Source organism: Cololabis saira, chromosome 1 (genome assembly GCF_033807715.1).
Source record: "Cololabis saira isolate AMF1-May2022 chromosome 1, fColSai1.1, whole genome shotgun sequence".
Taxonomy (NCBI): Eukaryota; Metazoa; Chordata; class Actinopteri; order Beloniformes; family Belonidae; genus Cololabis; species Cololabis saira.
The window spans coordinates 41,828,639-41,848,090 of NC_084587.1; the positions used below are offsets into that span (position 1 = coordinate 41,828,639).

General features: G+C 44.2%; 1 protein-coding gene across 1 annotated transcript; it reads right to left on the reverse strand.

Moving 5' to 3' along the window:
- Window positions 1-2,634: 2,634 nt before the first annotated feature.
- On the reverse strand, window positions 2,635-16,594 carry acaa1 (acetyl-CoA acyltransferase 1). The gene is made up of 12 exons (XM_061723835.1): window positions 16,346-16,594; window positions 13,145-13,238; window positions 11,529-11,586; window positions 8,826-8,905; window positions 8,707-8,749; window positions 8,492-8,590; window positions 7,820-7,900; window positions 6,509-6,699; window positions 6,259-6,438; window positions 5,354-5,409; window positions 2,964-3,109; window positions 2,635-2,888 (listed from the first exon to the last, which is right to left on the reverse strand). Exons 1-12 carry the CDS (start codon window positions 16,529-16,531, stop codon window positions 2,807-2,809), a joined length of 1,296 nt encoding a protein of 431 aa, XP_061579819.1. The 5' UTR covers window positions 16,532-16,594; the 3' UTR covers window positions 2,635-2,806.
- Between the last annotated feature and the right edge of the window lie 2,858 nt (window positions 16,595-19,452).

A 19,452-nucleotide genomic window follows, 5' to 3' on the forward strand; every position in this document is an offset into this window, starting at 1 on the left:
TCTGAACATATTTCCCCCAAACAGCTTAAAGTGAAGCTGCAACCTGAGTGAACTGATGAGTTTTCTGTGTTTGTGTCTCGTGGAGACACATCAGCGATGGTAGAGGGGGACACGGACATCCATCCATTTCGTAATGATATATTTTTACTTTTTTACCCCTCCCCTGCATGTGTGAGTTAAGTGAGGGAGAAATAAAGGATAATCTAATGTAATCACTGAGATGAAGAAAACAGATAATCAGATTAATGAAGAACAAGTCACATTAGTTATAAATGACAAGATTAGACAACTATTTTATAGTCTCTCTCTTGCATTCCTTGTTTAAGTAGGTCCAAGCATGTCTGTTACATGTGCAAAATAAAGACTTCTGAATTAAAATAAATTAGATGTATTTCCTATAAAATGACAATTAATTACACAACTGTGGAAACTAGAAGACATTAAAGATACAGGAGGGAGTCTTCAGGGACCACGTAGACCTCCTGGTCCAGGATGAAGACTGGATATTCAGCTGATTCTGGATCGCTGCCCTGAACTGGTCCTAGTGACGCTCCGGTTCAGACCAACAACTGACAGGTCGGACATCTCTCAGTCTCCATGACGACCGTATGGGACGAATACTCGAGATAAAATTATTATTGAATGTTTAGGTTACTTTCAGAGTCTTATATCGAGTCGGCTACAGGTGCTGCAGGACTCCAGAAAGTGTTTCTCCGGAGGCCGGCACCTATTTTACCTAGACCGGTCTCTCCTCCTGGTGATGGAGGAACTGCAGGTCTGGATCCAGACCCTAGTGGTCAGTAGAGGAACTGCAGGTCTGGATCCAGACCCTAGTGGTCAGTAGAGGAACTGCAGGTCTGGATCCAGACCCTAGTGGTCAGTAGAGGAACTGCAGGTCTGGATCCAGACCCTAGTGGTCAGTAGAGGAAGTGCAGGTCTGGATCTGGACCCTAGCGGTCAGTAGAGGAAGTGCAGGTTTTTTTAGTTCTGTATCAACCTCAATCCAGAAATTTGATGTTGGTTTGGTCTTAAGCGTTAAAGTTAAAACGTTTTAAATAAAACAGAATCTTTCATCTTCAGATCAAGTTTTATTACTTTAAAGTCAGTGATCACATTTATTTCGTCTAAAGCAGAAAACAGCCCAGATTTAGTCTTTTAATCCAACACAGCAGCTGAAACACCACTTTCTTACCATCTGAAATCTACTCAAACATTTACCAGCAGTTTTAAACCACTAACTCTAACCTGAAAACTTGTTAGCGTCCGTACACCGAGCTGCTCAGCAGCTGGAGCTGTTTGAACGTGTTTTCAAGATCAGGATCATTGTTGTCATTCAGGCTGGTTAAAAAAAAAAAGTACTGGCATGATGCATTCAGTCACTGGTCAAAAACTTGGACTTCTCAGCACGTTCCTGCGTTTTTAATCAACTAAAACTGCACTTTATTCTGTTGGTCTTATTAAAAATACACGAACTTGTGATCATCTAGATGCTGGAGGAGGTGGGGGGAGTTAGATGTTAATTACGATGCATTTTTTGGGTCTGAGCTGTTTGTAGTTCAGCTCTGGTCGGTTCTGGTCTTGAGTCTGGATCAGTGGCGGCTGGTCAGTAGAGGGCGCTAGGGCGCCGCCCCCATCAAACCAAGAGAAGAAAAATAAAAAATAATAAAATAAAAAAGATGCAAATAATTATTAAAAGAAAGTGTTATTTCATTCTGTGGGTGTCAATAGTAGTTAAATGTTGTTTAAATATTTATTTCGTTACAAAATATTTTTTATTTTATTTTATTTACTTCTGGAAGTAAGGGGCGCCGGTCAAACAGAATCCAGTGTAGGCTCTCATTTGATAAGCACGTGACCTGAGGATCTCCTTTAATTGGTTTGAATTAGATTCGTTATTACAGTCGTGTGCGTCCCTGAAACTCAGTTATCAGCAACGAATCCGCGATCAGTATTGTGACATACTCGTATGTTGTTAATCTAATGAGATTGGACAATTCATTCCCCGTCTTTTTTAGAAAAATCTAACTGAACTACACAAACAAGATTTGTAAATTGTTGTTTTAAATAGGTTAAATAACACTTGGTTTTGAGATAATATTTGTTGATCAAATATCTGAAAGAAAAGAACATTATCTTTTCAAATAATATAAATTCCAGACAGAACAATGGAAATGTTGATGTTTTTCTTCACTCTAATGTGTAAAAATAAACTGAACCCAAACCAGGAAGAAAAAAACTATACAATTTGTTGAAATGATAAACCCCTACTTTATGTTCAGTTTTCTTTTTCCACTGCAGCATAACTGAACTGCTTCACTAAAACTTACCAATAAGCCATTGTTGGATGTTTACATTTTTCAAAATGAAAAAAGGACCAAAATATTATTTTCTACCTTTTTTTCCCCATTATACCAAGCTTGTACCTAACTGTGACTTCTGTGTACCGTTACCAAGGTAAATTGCGCCCCCCCCCAAATTTTTAGCATCAGCCGCCAGTCATCTGGATCTACAAAAACTCACGACTATAAAAGTAGAACAACTCTTGTTTGGAAATCGTTGGTCTAACTTATTGATTAGTGATCAGACTATTCTGTTACTTTTATGGTCAAGAACATCTTTCTAACGTGATAACCTGATTAGCAGATGATTTGACTAGAACCGGGGATAGTCCCCGTATTTGTTTCTGCAGTGTAAAGGGGACCCGGAACCCTTCCAGGTATTGATGGCTGCAACGGCGGATCTGTGACAGCGTCTGAAGCAGGTTGGTCTCGTCTGTCCGGCACTTTGGCGGTCGCAGTGACGACGCTCACTGCTGCGGCCCGGGGTACTCGAAGACGGCAGCGGCTCCCATCCCGGTCCCGATGCACATGGAGACGACGCCGTACGCCCTGCAGACAACAGGTGGGGCTGAGAACAGGCTTAACGCACGCGTCAGTACCAGATGAGGGGGCGTCCGGACCAACCTCCTGCCTCTGCGCTTGAGCTCGTTGAGCAGCGTCACCACCTGCCGAGACCCGGTGCAGCCCAGAGGATGACCCAGAGCGATGGCGCCGCCGTTGGGATTCACCTTCTCCAGAGGGATGCCCAGTTTCTCCACGCAGTACAGCGCCTGGACAGCAGCAGAGCAGAGCACCCTCATGACGCGCTCCAACGTTTAAAAAACTAACTGGTTCCTCACAGATTCAGAAGTTCAGAAGCTTGGGACTGTTAAACCAAGTTCCTCCATCATCAGGAGCTCAGAAGTATTTGGACAACTGATTGTTAACAAGTTAAATGTCCAGGTGTGGACCATATCCTCTTCAGGTCAAGACAAACCGACATTGGTCTCCATCCCTCCACACTGGACTGGTTCACCTCCTACCTTGCTGACAGGACAGAGTACGTCAGCTTGGGATCTTCCAAGTCCCAAACAGCCCCTGGTTCATGTGATGTCCCCCAAGGATCTGTCCTAGGACCTATCCTTTTTATCCTGTACATGCTGCCCCTGGGTCGTGTCATCAGCCGACAGGGCATCTCTTTTCACTGCTATGCCGATGACACTCAGCTGTACCTCCGGACTGACCCCAACCTAAGTTCCACCCCAGTCCCCTCATCTTCACCTACTCAAGCCCTCTCTAACTGCCTGGAGGAGATTAGGGCGTGGATGAGTCACAACTTCCTTCAACTCAACAGTTCCAAAACCGAAGCCAAAATTGGCCCCCCTCACCAGGTCCAGTCATCACCCATAACCACCATCTCCTTCTCCGGTCAAGACATCCCCCTCTCCACCTCTGTTACCAACCTCGCTGTGAAGCTGGACCCACAACTCACCTTTGTAAACCTCATCAAACATCTGTACAAAACTTGCTTTTTACACATAAAGACATATCCAAACTCCGCCCCTTCCTCATTTTCTCCGATGCAGAAAAACACGTCCACGCCCTAATCTCCTCCAGGCTCGACTACTGCAACAGCCTGCTCATCGGTATCCCCAACAAACACCTCCAGAAACTTCAATTCATTCAGAACTGTGCTGCCCGAACTCTGATGAAAACCTGCAAATACGACCATATCACCCCTATTCTTCAGAACCTACACTGGCTTCCCATAACCTCAAGAATTCAATACAAGATCGCCCTCATCACCCACCTCTGCATCTACAGCAATAACCCTCAATACCTCAAAGACCTCCTGACCCCTCACTCGTCCACCCGGAACCTCCGGTCACAAAACACCAACCTCCTCTGTCAGGCCCCCCCCGACTCCGCTCCATGGGAGACAGAGCTTTCTGCTCCGCTGCCCCCCACATCTGGAACTCCCTCCCTGAACAGCTACGTCCACCCCAGTCTGTGGACACCTTTAAAAAGGGGCTTAAACTTTTTTGTTCAGGAAGGCTTTCCCTGGTCTTTTATAGATGTTTTTATTGTTTCTGTGCTTTTATGCTTTTACTTCTGGTCTTTTATGAGTCTTGATTTTATTCCTTTTTGTTTATGTTAGCACTTTGAGATTATTTTATGAAAAGTGCATTACAAATAAAATGTATTATTATTACAAAGTAGACTGAGGATCAGATCAGATAGTGATTCTGCATTTGTCTCTGACAGGAGATGTGAAGTCCAAGGAGGTCCCAACATGACAGACGGAGGACATCATCAGGCTGAACAATGAAATGGATCCAGAGGAAAAACTACAAAAACCTTCAGAGTAAAAAGTAAGAAACCTCCGGTGAGATCGACATCTACAGGTCTGGAAGACCACAGGAGACAACCAGAGGAGACCAGAATCCTTCAGACCATCAGAAGTCGAGAACTCCGTGGAGAAGGTAGATCAGTCGTCGTCAACAACTTCATAAATCCAAACACAACAAACCACTGAGAACATTCAGAACCAGGAACGAGAGTAAACATTAGCAGGAGACTTCTGGATCAGTCTGTGGACGAAACCAAGACGAACTTCTACCAGAACGATGGAAGACGTGAGAAGAACGTCTCACGATCCACAGCAGACACCTCAGGTCAGAACACGTGGCGGCAGCGGTGGTACGGACATGTGGCTGCGGGAGGGACGTCTCTGGTGTTTACCGACGATGCCACAGAACAGAAGTGGAGGATGAGCTGGCAGCTGATGGGCGGAGCTTCACAGTGCAGATGGAGAGTGACTCTGAACCTTACTGAGAAACTGAAGACTAAGAACCTGAATGCTCTTCAATGACCAACTCAGTCACGGGATCTGAGGCCGTTGTAGAGGGTTTCTAGCTCCTGAATACAAAGCTGAGGGCAGAAAGACCCTCAACCAACAACACAGATACAAGCCAACCTTTTCAAACCCGTCCAACACCAGGTGACCGAACCGTGAAGGTTTTGCTGGGACTCACCTGACTGGCAAAGGCCTCGTTGATTTCAAACACGTCGATGTCGTCCACGGTGAGACCTGAGGAGCCAAAGATGGTTCTCAGTTACATCATCAGCAGCATCGTCACCAAAACTTCAGCAGAACGTTTAGAGTCACGCTATGTAGCAGTGCCACTTCTGACCACATGGGGCGGCAGAGTGTGAGACAGCTCCTGCGTTGTCTGCTGGTGTGAGACACGGGGTGTCCAGATACACGTCGGACCGTCCCAACTTATTAGCATAATATTGTCAGCGGCTCCTCAGTCAGAAGAGCAGATGTACCCGCCCCCGTGTGGTCAGAGTTGGTACTGCTACCTGGACTACTGCTCAGTTCACTGTAAAAGGAGCTGAACAGTCTTTTACGCAACACTCCTGCACGCGTCCTGAGGAGAACAAACAAGCGTCTCGCTTCTGCAAGCATGTGGGTTTCTAGCACATCTGAACATGGTCCTAGTCTCAACACTTGACTGGACGCTGCTAAATACTCTCATCAAACAAGGACCATCTGAGGTTCCTACATGAAGATAAGATATTTGAAATGGTTCCGCTCAGTGAAACGAGCATCGGACGTAACACGTGAGATTAAAGCAGAAGTGTCAGTTGGTCTTAGCAAGTAGAACATTAGAAACGGGTTTGACCATTTTGGTTCATTTACTTGTGTGATTGAGGCTCTTCAGTACTAAACCTATAAAACTGGTTTTATTTGACGCTATATAACTAAAATTGCATTGAAATGAACTAAACAAAGTTAAATGTCTGAGATTAAACTGCTGACCAGTGTCCAGAACCAATGAGGACGTCCACATTGGTTCTGGGATAAATCCCTGGTGAGAACTGCAGCAGGTGTGCCCTGGTCTGACGGCGAGTTGCTGCCGCCCCTCCATCTTACCTGCCTGCTGCAGAGCTGCAGGGATCGCCACGGCCGGTCCGATGCCCATGACGTCAGGAGGGACCCCCACCACTGCGCTGGCCCTCAGGACCCCCAGGACCGGCAGACCCAGGGCCTCCACGGCAGCCCTGCGTCCGACCAGCAGGGCCGCCGCCCCGTCGCTCACCTGGCTGGAGTTCCCTGCCACACAGGTGTTTGACAGTTACTGCCGAGCGGCGTTGCTTTCAAAGCGTCCAGGTCGAGCCCTGACCTGCGGTGGTGCTGCCGTCCGGTTTGAAGGCCGGTCGCAGCTTGGCGAGTCCCGCCAGGGTGGTTCCCGCTCGCACGCCCTCGTCTTTGCTCACCGTCACCCGGCGCTCCCGGCCCTCGCCGTCCACGACGCTGGTGGTGACGGGAACGATCTCCTGGTCAAACCGACCCGAGCTCTGCGCCTGGGCCGCTCTGTGGGTACCAGCAGGTCACTCGGTAACGGTTTGCTGCAGACTTCTGTCATGTGTGTGAACGTCTGAACATCCTGCTGCAACAGCTGAGTTTACGGCCGCAGTTCAGAGAGATCCATAAACTCAGGAACCGTGTCCTGGTTCAGGTCACTGAGGACTTCTGGATTATTTACAGTATATTCACTTTTAAATAGGAGGTTACCAACTGATCAGAGGAACAAATCACTAATAAATAGGGGTGTAACAATATATCGTGCCACGAAATTTCGCGATACAAAAATGTCACGATACGTGTCGTGGAGGTGACAAACTGTATCCCGATATTGAGTTATTAATATTAATATATTGTTTACTAGTAACGTGCATCCTATTGGTGCAGCGGGATCACGTGACGACCGCGCCTCGACCCACGGACAAAATCTTACTACGCTCAGAAGAAACTAGCACCGTTTCGCGGTCCCGATCACGGGACTCTTGGGGGGTTTTGAGCTCCGGACTCATAATCTTTTTTATGATGTAAAGATTGTGTCGTCCCCAAAGGTGGGAGCGGGATGAAACGATAACGGGGTTCACCTTACGGCCTCAGGCTGGGAGCATGTGGCTGAAGCTCTTAGCTCTGTCATGAGCTAAAGAACAGTCATGTTGCATTTTGAGTTTCGGACTTTTCATAGTTTATTTATTTACTTTTATTTGTTAAATTTCTGGAAAAGAAAAAAAATCAAGTCATACATGAGAGAAACTATTCAGTCTGTGGCAAAATATTTTTACTTGTATGAAACTGAAGATGCATAATGCAAACCTGACATTTACTTTTAGTTCATTTTGTGTACCGGCAAATGGTTGGCCTGGCTTTCTCTTTAAAACTTAAACAGTTATAAAGCATTACAAACTGCAACAATAGGGCAAACGCACAGTATATTTTTGTATTTTTTGTCTTTCAAACAAAAGACAATTTTTTCCAGTCATATGTTCCTCATTCAAGGTTGTTAAAAAAAAAAAATACTGCTATAATAAAGTATCGTTATCGTGACCTCAATATGGTGTATCGTACCGTATCATGAGATTAGTGTATCGTTACACCCCTACTACTAAAACACCTTCATTTATCTGTGGAGACTCACTTCTGCTGAGAGCTCAGCGCAAAGGCGTCCTGCTTCTCTCTGGAGATGCCGAAGCGCTCGGCCACGTTCTCCGAGGTGATGCTGCGCACACACACACACACACACACACACACACACACACACACACACACACACACACACACACACACACACACACACACACACACACACACACACACACACAGAGTTACAGCTGTGCACGGCCTCAACCAGGATTTCCTGATTATGTCAATTTAACTGCAGTCAGGAATCCAACGATGGACACCACCAGGTCCAGATCCAGACCCTAGTGGTCCAGAGAGGAATCGCAGGTGGTCTGATGATCCAACCTGACTTGGAGCCTGCGGTGAAGGAAGTAGCCTCCTCACCTGCTGCTTGGAGGGCTGACCATGATGATGTTGCCGTGTGAGCGGCGCCTGGAAATCGGTTCGTGTATGTGATGGAGGGACAAAGACGGCAGCGTTGCATGCTGCTTTATAAATAACAGGTGGTGAGAGACCACAAAAGACCGGGGAGCTTGTGAGGGACCATCAGAGGTCATGTGAGGTCATACTCTGATCTGTATCTAATATGATTTTCATTAGTGACTGAATCTCAGGTCGCTGACTCAGGTGAGGTGGGCGTGTCCCGACCTGGTGGTGTCCAGTTGTGACGTATACGCTGGCGACTCACCCCATGGGTGTGAGACAGTCTCTGGCCTTTTCGTTGTCTGAGACTCTGCTGCTCAGGTCTCCCGGGTTACCGATGGACTGCAGCGACATGCTCTCCACACTGCAACACACACACACACACACCTCCGTACCAGCTGTTGGGGTCATGTGATCACACACCAGCTGCTCCAAACGTGGTCTCCGCCCGCAGGTCTGGCTTCGGTGTGAGGAACTCACCCACAAGCGAGGCCCAAGTCGATGGATCTGCTCCTGATGGCTCCTGCACAAACACACCCACCCGGTCACTTCAGGCCACTCCCCACAGAAGTGTGTGCTGGTGTGTGCTGGTGTGTGACCTGCTATGTTGAAGAGGGCCTGCAGGCCGGACGAGCACTGCCTGTTGACGGTGCAGACAGGAACCGTGTCTGGAAACTCACTGAAATAAAGACACAGAGGTTAGAAACTCAAGGGGCCAGTTGTTCAAAGGTAATCTGATCGGATTGGATCAAAGTTTGAAAATGGGTTGTTCAAAAGGGAAAGAAGGATTCTGAAATTGGATTAGATCACGTAATCCAATCCTAGTTTTAATCTGGATCAAACCTTCAGTTCAGTTTGTGTTGTTCAAAACTTTCCAGTAGGATTTGGATAACTTTGATCCAAAAAAACAGGATTATCCTGATCCCAACATGGGGTAGGATTTCAAGGTGGATTTCAGGAGGAAAATGTCGAAAAACTTTAAAATTGGTCAAATAATACAACATTTGTATCATTTAGTGTAAATACTTTCATTTATATTTTGCACTTGACTTGTTTAACCGTTACAGTGATAAAGTAGATAAAGTAAACATAGGCTACCAATTAAGCCTTTCAGTATAGTAAAGTAAAAATAAAATAAAAATGATCTTGTCACCATGAAATAATCCCCCAAACAGATTTCAATAAACAAAAATAATATATTCAATTTTTCTGTAATTCATCACTGTATATTAATATCAAAGAAACAATCATCAGAGATGAACCTGTCAAACATAATTTCTAACTATTGCATCCCTTACTACACGTCCAGTCAGTCCCTCATTCTGACAGAACACCAGAGGTTGGTTCTTCAACAGGCTCAGGTGCATCACAAACGTCATCACAGAGAGGGACAGAGAGCGCCTGGTAGCGATGTTGTGCAAGACAATACACTTAAAGGGACCCCATGTTGGCTCTTCTACCTGTTGTTCTTTACATAGCTGGTAGGCCACATTGTGATATGTTGTCCCATTTAGAGCACGGGTAATCTGGATTTGGTAATCTTGAAAACTGTGTATCTGGATCAGGGTGATCCAATCCAATGTTGCTTTGAAAAACCGGCATGAAACTAAGACGGATTACCTGATCCTGGATAGCATGAAATGGGATTTCCAAATCTGGATCACTTTGATCCAGATTACATTTTTTGAACAACTGGCCCAAGGAGTTCATGGAGCTCATCCAGACATTGAAGAAGCAGCAGCTCTACTCTGAGCTCCTCCTGGAGGGCCGAGCTTCTCTCCCCGTCTCTCAGGGCGTCTTACAGGGTTACAGAGCCACTTTCACCGCTTCTATCCAGGATCTCGTTCTCTCAGTCGAGAGCTCGGCTCCTCTTTCATCTGGACTGATCATTGCAGACTCCGCATCACTGCAGACGCTGCTCCAATCCACCTACTGATCTCCTGCCCCGCCCTTCCCTCACTTGTGAACAAGACCCCAGGTAACTGAACTCCACCTGGGGCAGGATCTGATCCCGGACTCGGAGAGGGAGCCGTTTTCTGACCGTTGACCATGGTCAGTGTTGTGCATGAAAGAGTTCAAATGAAGACGTTCATTGAACACGTTCATTTCTGTGAGAACGTTGAACTGAACGCAACATATTTGCAAATAAAGAACTTGAACGAGAACTTGTTCATTCTGCAGATAACAAACTGGAATTTGAACTGTTCAGATTATGTGAGCAGCGCCAGCGAGCTGTCAGATGATGCCTCCGCTTGTCTCCCAAAGAGTTTGATGGTAAAAATCTCACCTTTCTGTGCGCTGAGAAAATAAGTCAGAGCGTCTGCCTCGTCAACTCCAAATTTGAAACGTCATGTGGAGTTAAAACATCTGCCCAGTGTGAGGAAATATCTGCAAGTCCTTGACAATCAAACCAAGTCTTCAGGAAAGACCAAGAAGACCCAACATCCCCAAACGACCCCGGTCCCACTGCTGCTCCTTCAGGGGTTTGATTTCCCAGCAACAGGTAGACAAACTGATAAAGGACTACATTGTTGGAGATTTACAGCCTCTGAGTAAAGTTGAAAAGCCACTAGGACAATACATGATTGTATACAGTGAACAGTTTTAGGACAGGGTGGCGTTTCATTCGTACTTCTCTCCTAAAAATATTGAAATGAATTGAATTTGAACTAGTTCAAAATGATAATGGTGAACTATGAACGTGAACTGTTCATTTTTAAACTATGTGAACTGAACTTTGAACTAGTTCATGAGAAGTAGGAACTTGCACAACATTGACCACGGTCTCGGATTTACAGGCGCTAACTCTCATCCCAGCAGCGAACCGCTGCAGAGAGTTGAAGGTCTGGGCCTGATGAATCCAACAGAACCACATAGTCAGCAAGAACCAGAGACCGAATTCTGAGGCCACCGAACCGGACCCCCTCTGCTACTCGGCTGCTCCTAGAAATGTCACAGAACCGGTGACAAAGAGCAGCCTTGGTGGAGTCCGACTCCAACAGGAAACGAGGGCGTCTTACTCTGCATGGTTCTCTGTCGCCTCGACAACTGAAGTACTGCGTTCAGACCCGTGAGTCTGCAGCAGTCGTGGAGGATTTGACTCTCTCTGGACCTCTGTCTGTCTGGTGCGGTGGTCCCACCATGACGGTCCTCTAACACCCGGCCAGGCCCATCTCAACCTCACTTCATCTCTAACCCCAGGGTCTCGTAAGAAGCACACAATCCTGCTCAGTGTCGGTCGTTCCACCAGAAGCACAGGCGTGTTCCTGACTGACCGGAAGCTTAGCAAAAACGGGACTCACCTGAGGAAGTGGGCCACTCTGGCCATCACAGCCCCGGCTCCAGGCTGCAGCACGTTACCTGCAGAAAGAAAACATCTCAGATCACTACTGATGGATGTCAGAGTACGCCAGACCGGACCACGTCAGTGTTTCCACCCGTTCTAGAGACTCCAGACTTTGTTCTGGGTTTCTGTCAGCAGCTGAGGGAGAACCAGAGGCGGCCTGAGTTCAGACCTTCTCACGCTCTGGTTCCGAGGGAATGATCATATGGATCAGACTCTGGTCTGAGATACGCCATCTGGACTCACGACCTGGAATAGGGACAACTCTGCCCTGCTCAGGTCACACTGTGGATTACACCAGTTTCGGACCTGCGGTTCCTCCACGGACCACCAGGGTCCAACAGTGAGTTCTTCGACACATACACACGTGGACAAAATTGTTGGTACCCCTCAGTTAAAGAAGGAAAAACCCACAATTCTCACTGAAATCACTTGAAACTTACAAAAGTAACAATAAATAAAAATGTATTGAAAACTAAATAATCAAAATCAGCCATTACTTTTGAATTGTTGATTAACATAATTATTAAAAAAAACTAACTAATGAAATAGGGCTGGACAAAAATGATGGTACCCATAACTTAATATTTTTATGCCATAAAAAAGCGAGACTGGAATTTGCAAAAATGCATGTTGACAAGCCACAAAGCTTCTGGGAGAATGTCCTTTGGACAGATGAGACCAAACTGGAGCTTTTTGGTAAGGCACATCAACTCTACGTTCATAGACTCAAAAACCAAGCATACGAAGAAAAGAACACTGTCCCTACGGTGAAACATGGAGGAGGCTCAGTAATGTTTTGGGGCTGCTTTGCTGCAATGGCACAGTGTGTCTTGAATGTGTGCAAGGTAAAATGAAATCTGAAGACTATCAAGGCATTCTGGAGAGAAATGTGCTGCCTAGTGTCAGAAAGCTTGGTCTCAGTCGCAGGTCATGGATCTTCCAACAGGACAACGATCCAAAACACAGAGCCAAAAACACCCAAGAATGGCTGAGAGAAAAGCGTTGGACTATTCTAAAGTTCCTTCCATGAGCCCAGATCTGAATCCCATTGAACATCTGTGGAAGGAGCTGAAACATGCCATTTGGAGAAGACACCCATCAAACCTGAGACAACTGGAGCAGTTTGCTCATGAGGAGTGGGCCAAAATACCTGTTGACAGCTGCAGAACGCTCATTGAATATACAGAAATCGTTTGATTGCATTGATTGCCTCAAAAGGTTGTGCAACAAAATATTAAGTTATGGGTACCATCATTTTTGTCCAGCCCTATTTCATTAGTTTGTTTTTTTTATAATTATGTTAATCAACAATTCAAAAGTAATGGCTGATTTTGATTATTTCATTTTCAATACATTTTTATTTATTGTTACTTTTGTAAGTTTCAAGTGATTTCAGTGAGAGTTGTGGGTTTTTCCTTCTTTAACTGAGGGGTACCAACAATTTTGTCCACGTGTGTATTTACAGTCTGGTACAGAAACAGTAAACTTCCCCAACACTGCGCGCTGGTTTTTGGGTTCATGTCGCCGGGAGGTCAGATCTCTCTGATGAAGAGGTCAAACGTGTCGCCTCACCCACGCAGACGTCGCCCAGCTTGTCAGGAGACAGTCCCACATCCTCCAGCACAGCCGCCATCACGGCGCTCAGCAGCTCGTCAGGTGTGGTGTCCTGCAGGTAAGGCACAGAGCAGTGAAGTCAATGTTGTGTTCAAGCGCCAGTTTTAAAGGGCTTTAGCTTCGTCATCAGAGGGACTCGTCCCACGGAGACGTTCAGAAACGGAGCACTTCCTCGGCCGGGTTTATGACCCATAGCTGAGAGGGAACAGTTATTCACAATCACAAACCACTGAAGACAGCTGTCAGTCTTCTCTGGAGCAGACGTCCCCTCAGATTCACACGGACCAGTGGACTAGACAGAAACCTGGACCAGTGGACTAGACAGAGACCTGGACCAGTGGACTAGACAGAATAGGGGTGGGCAAAAATATCGATATGGCAATATATCGAGATACTTTTCCAGCTGATTCAATATCGATATTCAAAATTTGAATATCGATTTTTTTTGTTTTTTTAATCCCCGATCTTTTTCCCATTCTATCACCCAGTGGTCCTACCTAAGTGACAGTCCTGGGCATTGCCACTCTCTACCAACCCTGGGAGGGCCCTGCACTGAGCTCAGGTTTTATTTCACGTTTTATTTCATTTTATAATTTATTTTTTATATAACACAATTGCCTGTCCTTAAAAAATGAAAAATAGTGGACAGAGGTTTATTTATTTATGGATTTATATCTATACTGACTGATCACTGTGCCTGTCCTTGGTTTTAGTTCCATCTTTCTTGTGTTTATTATCATTTGCCACATAATTAAAGCAACCTCATACTAAATTTAATGTTAATTTCATATAAATAATATGAAAAACATATACAAATATGTTGTAACTTTAGCTTGTATAGTTATAATAAAACATTGTTTTGACTCAGTTTGTCCCATGAATTGTCACTATAATCTGATGAACGTGCAACTCAGATTTTAAGATCCATCACTATCATCTGATGTACATATATACAACTTGGATTTTAAGATGTGTAATGCATTTTTAAATTTTTCGGTGAACTATGTAGAATATAATAATCGGGATATCGCATAATCGGGATATCGCAATGTGTATCTTATCGTGGCTCAAGTATCGTGATGCGTATCGTATCGTGAGGTCCTTCCCAATACCCACCCCTAATACAGAGACCTGGATCAGTGGACTAGACAGAGACTGGGGGTTGGTTTTGAGCAGCCAGGGATGGATTTTTCCTGCCTAGGAAACGCAGGAACCTTGGTCAAATTTCCTACCGGCAAACATTTCTAACGGCAAACATAATTTTTTTCATACAACTATGTTGAACTTGCTGTATTTGATGTTTGAAACTTCAGTCGCAGCTCTCCACATCGTGGCGGCGCTATACTGCAACCTGCACATCGGGGGTCCATTTATAAATAAACCAACCTGATGGATGTAACCAACTACTGACTTTGAGGCCTTGTAAAATAGATAAATATGTCCAAATCTGATTTACAAACACACACAAACAACGGGGAAGCAGTAGAGGAGAATGGACATAATTAACCTAATATGGCAGAACTTGAACTAGTATTTCATGTAAAATACAGTTTACATAGCAGGAATAACGGTATAAATCAGTAATGAAGTCTGTGAAGGAGTTACTCAAAACGAGAATTAGTGCTGGGCGGTATACCGGTTCATACCGAATACCGGTGTTTATTTTTCTTATGATATGAATTTTTCATATACCGTAATACCGGTGAGTAGCGTGTACACAACGTTGGGAGCGCCGCGCGGCGGAACGTAGCACCGCTGGACCCTGTTTGTGAGGGGACTGTTTAGCGAGTGAGCAGTGAGCAGAGCCGGCACGGAAAAGTCAACCGTGCTGCGTGTCCGCGTGTAACCTAAATCTACCATGGTCTCGGTGTTAGGGCTCGGCCAAGTGAGGCTTTATTAATATATGGGCTTTATAAATGTATTAAATATATGAGCGCGGAGTCGGCGAGGAGCTGCGCGCGGCGCCGAGCACGATCCGGGCTCACAGTCAGTTGCGCTGTGAAGCCTGATTTATGGTTCCGCGTTAAATCGACGCGGAGCTTTCGCCGCTGGGATTTTTGAGTTATTTATGAAGAAGTTCTGAGTTCCCTCTGAGCAGTACTCGAGTTGAGGGGGGATGAGGGGTGATGTGATGGCACCCTCCCCCCTGAAATAAAAACGGTCCAAATCATCCCCCCTGAAATAAAAACGGTCCAAATCATCCCCCCTGAAATAAAAACGGTCCAAATCATCCCCCCTGAAATAAAAACGGTCCAAATCATCCTCCCTGTAAAACTGCCATCCCTCCTTTCCATCCCTTATGTCATTTCATCAATGAATGTGGTTTTACTGCTATTTCAACATTTAGAGTCATCACCAGAAAAATAACACCAGAAAAATAACTTATTTGACAATTTTCACCTTGAAATTTCACTTGAAATAAGTAGAAAAATCTGCCAGTGGAACAAGATTTATCTTCTTATTACAAGCAAAAAAATCTTGTTCCACTGGCAGATTTTTCTACTTATTTCAAGTGAAAATCTACTTGAAAACAGACTGATTTATTGCTTGTGTAGTTGAAAAAATACATGAGAACAGGACCTTGAAAAAAATAATCGCATTGTAAACGGCATCATTTTGTGAGGCCATGCTAATCTGTATTTATACTACTGTGGGCATTAATGTTTTTCTACAATATTTCCTCCTCATGACAGTAAAATAGGCCATTCTAAGTCAATTTACTGCAGCAATTCCTTTCCAAATCATTAGAAAATGTGGTTAACACCCGGTTGTGCATGAAAAAAAAAATACCGTGATATACCGTGAAACCGATATAATTTTGAAAAATACCGTGTATATATAAATTTGGTCATACCGCCCAGCACTAACGAGAATCAGTCGATAGAAAATTAGTTTAAAGAATATTAGTGCATCAAAAGTGAAGTTTATTCCATGCTGCAAACCAATGTGTGTTTTGTAGTGATAACAGCTCAGGTGAACTCACATGTGGGTGACAGGTTGTATATTTTGTACCTTCGAGCTTTCCATACAGTCACCTGAGTGTTTCCACACAAAGGGGGCGGGACTCGCTGCAAAGTTAGTTAAGACTGTTTCATTGGGGAGGTTTGTATGTTTGTCAGCGGCTCATTTTCAGTGTTGTGTTTGTTCAGCACCAGCTACCTTGAACGCTCCTCTCTTGGCTTTCCCGATCGCCGTCCTCCGTCCGTGAACCAGCACCACGTCCTCCCCGGAGTCCGGCTCCGAGGAGCCGCAGCCCGGGGCCCGCAGCTCCCGCCCGCAGCCCGAGGAGGAGCCGGAGGAGCCGGGGGGACACAAGTGTCCAGAAATCACCCTCAGTCTGTTCATGGCTCCTCTTCTCTCCCAGGTCTGGACCAGGGTCGGACTTTGAACGGTGAACCCGCAGGTCTGCGAGTACGGCGGGGGAGAAGGGACAAAAAGAACAACTCCGCCCTCTCCATACAGACGAGGGTGCACATGATCATAATATTCCCAAGGATCTTTATCTGTTTAAAATAGCTGGACATTCTGACTTTCTACAGTATATCGCAATAAAAGTTATATTGATTTATGAAAAGCATTTTTCCTGTATAATTGTTTTATAATAACTATTATTTTAATTTCTTTTTTTTATATATATTTTTATTTCACAAAAGAAAGGCAATCAGATACATCCTTAATGACGGTATGTCTTACAATTTTCTTTTGTGCACGCATGCCTACTCCCGCCTACCCAAAAACATACACAAAAAATAAATAAATAAAATAGATAAACTGGAGAAAAAAAATGAGTGAATAAAAATATGGAAAATAACATCAGTAAATAACAATAGGGGCATCAAAACTCAAATACCTACAGATACATAAAGTAAATGACAGCAATAAAACAGCATTCAGCGGACAATGAAGTTCTCTAAACCAGAGAATAATGGGAACCAAAAAGTTCTTGAAAAAGGGGGCCACGATTATATTTTCCCAAGGTTAGTTTTTCTAAGGGTAGAAATGCTGTGAGTTCATCTACAAAATTCTTATAAGATGGAGGGGAATCGTTCTTCCAAAATGAGTTATTTTAATTTCTAAGACAATAATCTGCACAAATCTGCTGAGCAGAAACTGGAAATGTTATGAAGACTCAAAAAACAACAACCTTTTAATAGAGGACACTATCAGATCTAAAGATTAGAAACCAAAGTTGTACATTTAAATCTGATTAGAGACTGAAATCTTCACAGGTCCTCCGGCATGTCCCCACAGTTCAACTTCTGGGTAGAACTGAGTTGCAGTTCCTCTACCGACCACCAGGGTCTGGATCAAAAACAGAGTGGATCATCATTGACATCCAGGTTAAAATGTCCAAGGCTGCGTCCGAAATTGCATACTTCCACCCTAATGAGTATGCAAAATGAGTATGCAAGATTTTTTAGTGCGTCCGAAACATTAGTACGTAATAGTATGCGCTATCCACACTCAATCCGGAGGAGTTTATTAGTGTGGATTGATGGACACTAGCAAAGCAGAAACTTCCCACAATGCAATGCAGTGGTGTTTGGTTGCTAAGTGATACGTATATGTCATAAGTATAATATTAAGTATAATAATATTATATAATATTAATATTATAATATTCGTATATAATAATATTATATAATGTCATCTTGTTTTGGCCAGAATAAACAGGAAATAGTGGAGCAGTGCTGCTACTGCTGCTGTAACACGTCACTTCCTCCCTACGGCAGGAAGTGACGTGTGCGCTCCGAATAGTAGTACGTCCGAATTAATGCATACTACTGATATTTAATCAAAAGTGTGCCGAATTTAAGTATACTTTTTAGTATATACTGTTCAGTATGGCATTTCGGACGCACCGCAACTTTACAGCAGAAATATACATGTTTACGTCTGGTACGGAAACAGTTTTGGTCTCCGTGGTTACATTCACATCCATGACGACTGCAGATTAACTTCAACCCTGCAGAGGAAACTCGCTGGGTTTCTGATCTGATCAGTCTGGAATACTAAGGAGGACACAAAATAACAAAAAAAAAAAAACAGTTTTCCTTGACAAATCCCATGAAGACGCAAGAAGACGAACAAAATCGATTAAATGTTTTATTTTCAAGTTTGTCACAACACATGAATAAGGCCACCAACTCACTGAACATTCATGAATCAAGACGAGACAAAAATACCTGCTTTAAAATATAAAATCTGAAAAGTTTGTTCAAAGTTTAAAGAGATTAATTGAAGATTGAGTGAACAAATGTGTTTGTTTACAAACTAAGACGTCATAAAACAACACAAACATCGGTTGCAAACTTGTGATGGAAAATAATACTGAAAGAAAAAAAAAAAAAGCATTAAAGTTACGAGGCTGCCAGCTTCAAACGAACACTAGGAGGTTGGCAGGTTTACCTGATCTGTAACGAGCTGAACACACCTGCACAGGTGAGGAAATAAAACTTCATCAAGGCCTCAAAGAAGCAGCGGGGAGCAGCAGGAATGTTTCAATATATGCCATTAAAAACATTTTTAAAAAGAAAGAAAACTTTCTTTAAGGCAACAGATGAAAAGGTGCAGCTCTAGTGGAGGGGTACGGCAAGCCAAAAAAACACAAGAAAAAACAATCCTCAAACAGGTCTTGTCCAAGAGACAGAAAAGAACATGACATTTAGAACATCAACAACAGTGTAGAAAAGAGAAACACTGGATTTTCAGAGGAAACAAATATTTTTAAAAAGTTGTATTTCTGAAAAAAAGCACAAATAATTTAGTCGTGTTTTTCACTTAAGAAGAATGGAGTTTTTTTTAATGCTGCTTTCGACAATCTAAATTAATAGTTTTTTTAAAACCATGTTTCTCTGCAGAGAAGAGATGCACGAATGTCGAACAACCAGCACACGTCTCCGGGGCTTTAGACGGGCATGAAGGAGAGCTGAAACACTCCTCAAGCCCTAATGCGACGACGCACTCAGTCCTGTTTATCACGCCGAATGCAAAAAAATACACACTCACTTACGACAAAACAGAACTGACGGAGACCTCATCTCACAAGTGCTGCCATGGATTTACGGGGTTTAAAACTCAGGATGACAGATGGTCAAAACGAAACCAATTCCTGCTGGAGGTCATCGTTTCCCTGGTGAAGCGATGGTTTATGGATACCCGGCTGGTCCAACAGATGTCTAATGACTGGAGGACCTTCAACCTGAAACATCACCGGTGGTCAGTCAGACGGGGCATCGCTGGAGTCACCTGGTTAAAGGATTTCT

Coding starts and splice junctions, on each gene's coding strand:
- acaa1 (XM_061723835.1), bottom strand. CDS start 16,531: ATGAACAGACTGAGGGTGATTTCTGGACACTTGTGTCCCCCCGGCTCC. Junction 7,901..8,491: donor GACTGTCTCACACCCATGGG/GTGAGTCGCCAG, acceptor GTGTGTGCGCAG/CATCACCTCGGAGAACGTGG. Junction 2,889..2,963: donor CTCAAGCGCAGAGGCAGGAG/GTTGGTCCGGAC, acceptor TGTTGTCTGCAG/GGCGTACGGCGTCGTCTCCA.